This window comes from Podarcis gaigeae (assembly GCF_964106915.1).
Source record: "Podarcis gaigeae genome assembly, chromosome: 7".
NCBI lineage: Eukaryota > Metazoa > Chordata > Lepidosauria > Squamata > Lacertidae > Podarcis > Podarcis gaigeae.
The window spans coordinates 64,957,652-64,967,496 of NC_139683.1; the positions used below are offsets into that span (position 1 = coordinate 64,957,652).

Genomic DNA, 9,845 nt, shown 5'->3' on the forward strand with positions numbered 1-9,845 from the left:
ATGCTCTTCTCCTGGTCATAAGTAAAGGGGCAGAACTATAGCTCAGTGGGTAAAGCACAGGGTAGGCATGCGGAAAGTCCCAGGTTCAGTCCTTGATATTTCATGGTACACCAGGGAAAGTCTCTTGCCTGAAACCCCAAAGAGCCTCTGCCGGTCAGAGCCAATACTGTACTGGAAAGGCCAATGCTCTGGTTCAGGTTGGCAGCTTCTTATGTTCCTTTGCGTAGGCAGTAGGGGAGGAATTTGGCTTTGTCCTCAATCTCATGCAAACCTACTTAATTTGTACTTTCGGAAACTATACCCCAAAATTCACACCTCTCCGGAATTTATGGTGAAATTCTCCACCAAAATAATTGTGTACAAAAATGAGTATGCAAGTGCAGGAAAATGCACATATTTTTTAAAATAGCATGCAAACCTGTATTCTAGCATAGAGCGCTCTGGTGTCATTGGGAGTTCCCTGGCCAAGGGGAATTGCCACACTGGGGGAGGGTTTGCAGCTGAAGAGTGGAGAGTTAAACCTCTCCTCGCATTGCATTGGCAAAAATCCACCCCATGCTCCATATTATTTTTTCAAAACCCACTGATGATGCATGCTATGCATTTAACATAACCTGTAGCTAGGCATTCCTGATTAAGAATCGGCAGACAGGAAGCATTTGTAATGCTAATGATCATTGTAGCCATCAAAGGCTTTTGATTCCCCTTAGGAGTCTGTTTTAAGTCATCTGTGTGAAAATGTCCTAAAGTAGAAAAGGAGCCACAGTCAGGGCTCACTGAAAAGAGCAGGAGAAAGGGGGAAACCTGAAGTAGCTGTGGATATGGGAGCCGCCTTTAAAGAAAGCCCACTTAGTCACCACAGAAGTCACATTTAAAGTAAAGTTACCAGATTTTTTTCAATGAATCCGGGGGCACTTTTCAACTTCAATGGATTTTGTATGGGGACTGGTTTGTAAATCCAGGGACTGTCCCCAGGGATGTCTGGTAACCTTAATTTAAAGACACTAGGCCCAGGAGCTCATAGATATGTTGTTGTTGAGTTGGGTGTGTGTGTGAACCATTATAATATTTCACTTTGGTTGCCAAAATACCTGTTCTTGATCGTCTAACTTGTTATATAGTCCAGTTTGTGAATAAAGCACTCTTGGGAGATGGGGCTGCAATAGAACATGGCTGTTTGCAGTGGTGGGCTTTGGTCCTATGGCACCCTGTGTTGAGCCCAAAATTTGGCACTCTCACCCCCACTCCTCACACTGCCTTACCCAAACCAGGTAAGGAGGCACTGGGCTTTGAGAAGGAGTCACAAGGGCTCTGGCAGGCTCCCAGAGCCCTCCCTGCTCCTTCCCAAAGCTCGAAAAGCACTAACTAGGCTTTGGGAAGGAGGAAGGACCCAAGGACCCTGTCAGAGGTTCACGCCCTCTCGGCTCAGTGCCCAGTGCATGCACAAAGCTCACACAGCCCTATATCCTCCTCTGCTGTGCAAAGCTCTTCCCAGCAGTGTGAATTTTGCCAAGAAGACTCTCGAGTTTGTGCTCCAGCAAATGACACCCTCGAAAAACAAGCCACTGTGTTCTGTGGCCTCCGAAAGAGTGTTCAAAAGCAGCCCCACACAGCGGGCCTGAATTATGTCTGCTCATTCCTCGCTTATCTTCATTTGTTAAGTCAGAGCTCTGTGTCAGATTAGTCGCTCTGTAAAACTCACAATCCTTCTATAACAAAAAGCATCTTAAACCTAATTAAAAGCTCAATTACCCACTGTGGTTCTCTGAAAGCCAGGGACCAACACGGTGATAATCCCTGAAACATCTTATTGCTGCTTTGCAAAAGCTCCGATTTGAATTTTAGGGCACGTTCACACTACTCGACAGCAGGCATTCAGTGCTTCAGATGCAGGCACCTTATTGAGGTGCTGCACATACAAGCAACACCATCCTCACGTTGTCCCTTTCCCTTCACAATTGACAATCCGCTTTGCCTTGAAAATGTATTTAGCAACACATTGAAATCAGGGCTTTGGGGAATTAGCAATAGAGTGCTGTTCTAGTGCATACCAGTAGTAGCCAGTGGGCTAGAGTGGCTTTGCTCAACTGGCTTCCCAACATAGACGTTGTTAGGATATTTCCGTTCCACCTTAAAAGGGAGCAGGCTGTGTGAGTCACAGAGTCTGCGTATTTCCTGTTTCTCAGGATGTTTATGTTTGCTATTGCTTTCGTTTTCTCTCTCTGCGCCAGAACACGCTAGCAGTCGGTCATGTTTTTCTTTGTTCTGACCAACGCTGAATAAACATTCTAAATGATACCCTCCTGAGTGCAACTTCTGCTGTGTGAATTCTGCTGACAGAGTGTGCATCAGCCCAGGAATGTGGCAATCTATTTCTGGAGCTGGTGTCGCTAATCGCTGATACTGCGTAACCACGGGAGGTCGATGGATCGTCCGGCAGCCGGCTTGGGGGCTAAGATGGACTTTATCTCCCTGGCAGTATCCCAACACTGCCAGTAACCGAGAGGGGTGGAGAAGTGGAGAGGCTGTCGCAGTGCCAGGGCAGCAGCAGGGGCCTTGGATTGGCTCCATTGCTGTGCCTGCGCTATGTGGACCTCCCTGCCACCTCGTCCCTCTCAGTTACTGGCAGAAAACCTCTGTGTTGGGAAGCCAGCTGAGCAACATTGGTCCGCCCTGCTCTGCGGGTGGCGCTGTGGGTTAAACCACACAGCCTAGGACTTGTCAATCTGAAGGTTGGCGGTTCGAATCCCCGCAACGGCGTGAGCTCCCATTGCTTGGTCCCTGCTCCTGCCAACCTAGCAGTTCGAAAGCACGTCAAAGTGCAAGTAGATAAATAGGTACCGCTCCGGCGGGAAGGTAAACAGTGTTTCCATGCGCTGCTCTGGTTCGTCAGAAGCGGCTTAGTCATGCTGGCCACATGACCCAGAAGCTGTACGCCGGCTCCCTCGGCCAGTAAAGCAAGATGAGCGCCACAACCCCAGAGTCGGTCACGACTGGACCTAATGGTCAGGGGTCCCTTTACCTTTAAAAGAGAGCCAGTGTGGTGTAGAAGTTAAGAGCAATAGACTTGTAATCTGGTGAACCGGGTTCAGGTCTCCGCTCCTCCACATTCAGCTGCTGGGTGACCTTGGGCAAGTCACACTTTTCTGAAGTCTCTCAGCCCCACTCACCTCACAGAGTGTTTGTTGTGGGGGAGGAAGGGAAAGGAGAATGTTAGCCGCTTTGAGACTCCTTCGGGTAGTGATAAAGCAGAATATCAAATCCAAACTCTTCTTCTTCTCTTCTTCTGCCAGACACTACTATTGTGCGCACATGAATGTGAGAGTGTGAATGACCACACTCACTTTGGGCCATATCCACAGCTGACAAGCAGCCCACGGAGGACTGGCCAAGGATCAATCTGTCCCCTGAGGGGGAGGGGGAGCATAGCCACCCTGAACATGTTGAATGATACCATTGTCACCTAAAAAAATAATAATAGAACACTACATCCAGTATGTTTTACCAAAATGTGTAGCATGTCTGAAGCAAGGAGGCCCCTGCCCTCGTGGTTGTTGGGATGTGATTAGATGCTAGGAGATGGTATATTTATTAGACATCATCCTACCTTCCTCATGTTTGTGAGTTCAGCAGAGTGCCATCCCTTTGCAACTTAAAAGGGAAGCTTAGATAGGATAGTTTTAGGCTTTTTAGTTGATAAGTAATCCAGGATGCTTTAAGGCAGACTGGATTTTCCTGGCATTGCCCCCTTTTGCCCCTCCCGCTTAAAATAATAATCACACAAAAAACAGTCTTCTAAAAGGCAAAAATAGCATTTGCTCACTCAGTATGCTTCTTGTAGAGTAACTGATAACAGCAGCTTTGTTCGGTCAGGCTTAGAACGGTAATTCAGTTACTAAGACATAAGTGTAGCTTAAAAATACAGGTGTTTTCACACTGGTGAAAATGGTGGAGAAAAGTAGAAAGAGAGTGCCCTGGCAGGAATAAGGATATATATATATATACTGTTTATATCTATATCTATCTATCTATACACACACACAACTATATATATATATATATATATATATATATATATATACACACACACACACACACACACACCGTATTTTTTGCTCTATAAGACTCACTTTTTCCCTCCTAAAAAGTAACGGAAAATGTGTGTGCGTCTTATGGAGCGAATGCAGGCTGCGCAGCTATTCCAGAAGCCAGAACAGCAAGAGGGATCGCTGCTTTCACTGGGCAGCGATCCCTCTTGTTGTTCTGGCTTCTGAGATTCAGAATATTATTTTTTTTCTTGTTTTCCTCCTCCAAAAACTAGGTGCGTCTTATGGTCTGGTGCGTCTTATAGAGCGAAAAATACGGTGTGTGTGTGTCTGTGTATATATATATATATATACACACACACACACATATATATATACTTTCTCTCTATATATACTATATATATATATATATATATACTCTCTCTCGATATATATATATATACACAGTGTGTGTGTGTGTGTGTGTGTGTGTGTGTGTGTGTGTATATATATATATATATATATACGGCCCCATACCCTCTTCCTGTTAGGGCACAAGGGGGGTGGGTTGTTATCACAGAGCTCTCTCTAGCAAGTTTACGGAAAGACTCTGAGCCTCGGAAATGTAAGGGAAATGAAGGAACGTTCTTTCACCTTTGGTGGACTTGTCCTAGAGTGAAGGCTTTCTGGGAAATGATATATAATGAGCTGAAAAAGGTATTTAAGTATACCTTCCCTAAGAAACCAGAGGCCTTCCTTTTGGGTATTGTCGGCCAAGGGGTGCTAAAGAAGGATCGAACATTTTTTATGTATGCAACAACAGCAGCAAGGATACTTGTAGCCAAGCACTGGAAAACCCAAGATTTACCCACACTGGAAGAATGGCAGATGCAACTGATAGACTATATGGAACTGGTCGAGATGACGGGCAGAATCCGAGATCTGGGAGAGGAGACGGTAGAAGAAGATTGGAAAAAAATCAAGATCTACCTGCAAAAATATTGTAAATTGTATGAATGTTAAGAAGGATGCTTGATTATAAACAATTTGGCACAATTAAAAAAGATGAAGTGAATTATGAAGATAAGTTAAATTTAAGAAAAAACCATTTTTTTTTTAGATAATTATTAGGCTAAGTTTAATTTGTTAAAGAGTGAAATAAATGTATCTAAAATTTGAGATATAACATTGGAAAAATAGACAGTCAGGATGGAGACAAGGTGATAAATTGCTGGTTTAATTTTTATAATTTGGAACGCAGGAGCGGGAGATGCGAGGAAGTCCAAAGGAGATAAGAAAATATGTTATGACATGTAACACTTTTGTTTGCTTATTTATATTGTAACTAAAAAAAAACTTTTAATAATTTTTTTTTTTTTTAAAAAAGGAAAGACTCTGAGCCTCAGCGCCTTCTGACGAAACATGAATTGTTGGTTTGACTGCATTTAACAATCCCACAGTAGTCTTTCCATGTAATAAAGAACCCTGGAACACCAGGGCTCTACATCACATATGGCGGCTCCATGAGTGGAAGCAAATCCTGTGCTTCGGACGCACAGCTAGCACACCTATCCCTGCTCATGTTTTTTGTGACTTGCGTAACCTTGTGGCCTAAACAGGCCTGTGGCAATTCTGTGCCTCAGCTTCTAAGATAAGCGCAACGATAATTGCACCAGAGCAGAAATTAGGAACAACAACCAAAAAATATCTTCCTAGTATTGCTATGTTAATTAACACCTGTGGTGGAAGAGAAAGCCTTGGTTTCTCTCGACAAATAGGATGAAAACTTGCCAATAAATTCTAGTTCAGCAATTTCACACTGGAGCCTTTTTTGCTGAAGATCTGCAGCTTTCAGATCAATAGCAGAATTTTCTGGTAGATGGAAATGTTATCTTATTGGCGCTCTTTTCTTTAAGGTTCCACAAGATTCTTGATTTTGATGCTATCTCCTGGAACAGAAGCGTTCAGACTGTGGATCCTGAGCACCACACAACTGGCATAATAGAAGCCAACTTCTAGGGGCTGAGGGATCTTTGCCTCCCCCAATAAAATATTTGAGGGGCCCCCCCTCCAAGTAAATAGGCATTGTCATTCAAATGGTGTGTGTGCGCTGCACCATGTGTTTGATTATGTGGGGCAGGGTTACCCCCCCCATATTTTATTCAAGTTGGCACCCAGTGGCATGCCCTCCAACATTTCTCCAATAAAAATAGGAATGTCCTATTCTATAATAATAATAATAATTTCACTATTTCTACCTCACCCATCTGACTCGGTTGCCCCCCCCCCCAACCACTCTGGGCATTTTTTAATATATATATTAAAACATAATAAAACATTAAACATTGAAAAGCTTCCCATTTCTCCAATGAAAATAGGGATATCCAAAGGGAAAGCAGAGCATTCCAGGATCAAATCAGAAACTAGGATGGCTTCTGTAAATCCAGGACTGTCCCTAGTAAATAGGGACACTTGGAGGAGCTGCAACTGGCATGTGGAAAGGTTGCAGAAGAGTTGAGAACAGCTGTACTTTGCACTTGATTTGTTTTTTTTCCTAATGAGTGAGATTGAGGCCACTTTGACCAGGACTGGATTACTGAACAGGTTAGCAAGACCCTAGGTTCCATGATATGGCACTGGTTTTTATTATGGTGTCAATCCCGAAGATTTTTATTTTTTAAAAAAAACTAAAATAGGACTTAATTAGAAGAACAAGTTTGTTTTGATCAAGTTGTCCACAGAGACTCCTCAGCAATTTTCAAGTGGGGGGAGAATTGTTGTACTGAGTGTGACCAGCATCTTGTACTAGTTCTATCTATTCCAACAGGGCTTGCTTGGGGTAATATCCCAGTTGAATTTATAGTAGGTTGTTTGCCCTTATGTGACTAGAGCCCCCAAATGTGGAGATACCAATAAGGCATCCTTCATTTTGAGCAACTAATTTTTTTCTAGTTACAGATAGGTAGCCGTGTTGGTCTGCCATAGTCAAAACAAAAAAAAATCCTTCCAGTAGCACCTTAAAGACCAACTAAGTCAGTTCTTGGTATGAGCTTTCGTGTGCATGCACACTTCTTCAGATACACTGAAACAGAAGTTTCCAGACCCTTCTATATAGTGAGAAGGTGGGGAGGGGTAAGACCTTGGATTCTTATCTCATTATACATGACAAAGCCATTTTTCACCTTTTCACCCCTTGCTTTTTTCTGTAAGACCTATTGCAGTCGTTAAGAGTCGTCAACAGGCTCATCACAGCTATCTGCCAATCACCCATTCCCACCAGCCTTCTGAGTAATACCCTTCCCCACCTTCTCACTATATAGAAGGGTCTGGAAACTTCTGTTTCAGTGTATCTGAAGAAGCGTGCATGCACACGAAAGCTCATACCAAGAACTGACTTAGTTGGTCTTTAAGGTGCTACTGGAAGGAATTTTTTTTGTTTTAATTTTTTTCTATTTCATCCCCACCCCAGTCTCTAGCCCTCTCCCAGCAGTTAATGAGAAGTGTGGAAAAGGAAAAACTGCATGCAGTCAATGAGAAGTGTGGAAAAGGAAAAACTGCATGCAGTCAATTCACGAGTGTGTGACCAGCTTGTGGAAAGATGCTTTTCAGACGAATGCATGAATGCTGTAACAAGCTTCTTCCAGAAGAAGTCAAAATTATAATCTTGACCGGGAGGAAAAGGGATTTTTATTGCCCCCGTGGAATTTGCCTTTGCGTTTATGTTCTGTATGTTTTTTTAGTCTCTCTTATACCAGCGCTAAGTAAGGGATGATGTATCATATGGTGTAATGCATGTGACAGGATGACCTCGTGATGCAGTTCTCCTCCAAGCAGTCTCATTGCTTGGATGGGCTGGTCCCCGGTCCCCTAGTGCCAATCAAGATCCTTCTGCAATGCTGAATCCCTGTAATAGACAAGTGCTATTCCTCATGAATACAGCCTGACAGTGTATATATTATGTATTAGCTACACTGAGTTCATGCATGTCAGGCTTAAAATTGATTGCCATACTGCATCAGCTCCTTGCTGGCTTGTTTCTTGGCTGCTTTAAGATCAGAATATTTCTGTTTCTGGATATGTTAAATGTACATATGTGTACAGAGGCATACCCAGGGTCCCTTGTGCCCTTGGCAAGGAGCTGCCTGCGTTCGATCTCGCCACGACGGTGCTGCTTCATTGCCACACAATATATGGCATACACCCCATAGTCTGATAGGTGATTCTTGTGCCCTGGGCGGGGTGGTGGTGGTGTCTGTTTCACCAACCTCTATGTATGTGTACACAATTGCCTGTAAATGCACACATTTGTATTGATGCCTGACATAAAGTAACAATGGCCTCAATGCATCACTATGATAGGGTAATTTGGAGATGCACCAGTGAAGGAAAATTAATGACAGTCTTATCCTTGTCCAGCTAGCATAATTCAAGGATGGGACTGCCTTGTTAGTGAGTATATAAGCATGATCTTGTCAGTGTTCACTGGTAATCATTTCCTGTTAAAAAAACCAACAAAAACAACAACAAACAAAAGTACTGGGAAAGCAACATCATGCAGAATAATGAAAATGTACTTTGAATGTGTGCAATGACTCCCCGTTGTGAAAACCCAACTATTCTTGCTGTGCTCCTTAGGATGCAATTGTAAAGTGCACAGCATACCACTGACTTATTCTTTTTAGACTATTGAAGCTTTGTAATAAATAAATATGTAGGCAACCATTTTGTGCAAGAACAAAATAAATGACAAGTCTAAAGGAAGATCTTAACAAAGGGTGTGTGTTTTCCTTTTCATACTTCCACAGAATTGCAGTGCAAGCACATCATACTTTTAAAGCACACTCATTCCATGGTTTCCTCCCCCAAAGGATCCCAAAGAGATATTCCTTGTTTGCACTCTGGCAACAGAATGAATGTTAAAAAGGTAAAGGTAAAGGTACCCCTGCCCGTACGGGCCAGTCTTGACAGACTCTGGGGTTGTGCGCCCATCTCACTCAAGAGGCCAGGGGCCAGCGTTGTCCGAAGACACTTCCGGGTCACGTGGCCAGCATGACAAAGCTGCATCTGGCGAGCCAGAGCTGCACACAGAAACGCCGTATTACAAAGTCTATGCAGTGGGAGAAATTTCTGTGCAACTCAACGTTTTGTAAAGGCTGAATTAATGTGATTTTATATTTTCAAACATCCCGTAGAACAGAGGTCATGCTACTGTTTTCCTGTGAAATTCTGCCCTTTGCAGTGCGCTTAACATCATCATCAGCGTTGCACTGAATTTTTGCAATGTATGTTTTAGATTCCTTTCTCTTACCACCCTGAAATTTGTGGAGATATCAAGGGAGTTTGCCAAAAACGAAAGAACAAAAATCACAAACAAAGGGGGGGGGGGGAGAGAACTCAACTACATCTTCAGCACTTGATCCAGGTAATTCCAGTTACCTGGCTCTCTATAGTTTCGTTTTAAACTGTACACCTTAAATCAAATGCATGCCAACTCATAAGTAAGTCCCATTGAGTTCAATGAACTTACTAATCTGTGCCAGAAACCATAACCCCCCAAATGAATTGTTCACCTTTCTTAACTTTGGAGCAAGGCAAAGCAGGTAAATGTGGCTACAGAATTTTCAACACCGTAAACTGGGGTGACTAAGTAGGATCAGTAGCTCCTGAAACAAAAAGAATTTTGGCACCTGACCAGGTCCTGGGAGGCAAGAGGTACCAAGACCAGGTCCTGGGAGGTAGAACAATGGACTTTCATTGAGACTCGGGTAGAGCCCACCACTTTTTGAAAGTGTGTAGATGCAGCACAGCATAAAGGTGTGT

At 43.3% G+C, this 9,845-nt stretch overlaps 1 protein-coding gene across 1 annotated transcript in view; it reads left to right on the forward strand.

Annotated features, from left to right (window-relative positions):
* Positions 1 to 8,295, forward strand: part of LOC310849384 (enoyl-CoA delta isomerase 2-like) — a gene marked incomplete at its 5' end in the record, with an annotated part of 28,218 nt that extends 19,923 nt beyond the window's left edge. Inside the window, 2 exon segments of the mRNA XM_083749549.1 lie at positions 1,486 to 1,627; positions 7,553 to 8,295. Coding sequence (XP_083605675.1) covers positions 1,486 to 1,627; positions 7,553 to 7,687 — 277 coding nt within the window. The 3' untranslated portion in view covers positions 7,688 to 8,295.
* Positions 8,296 to 9,845: the final 1,550 nt, after the last annotated feature.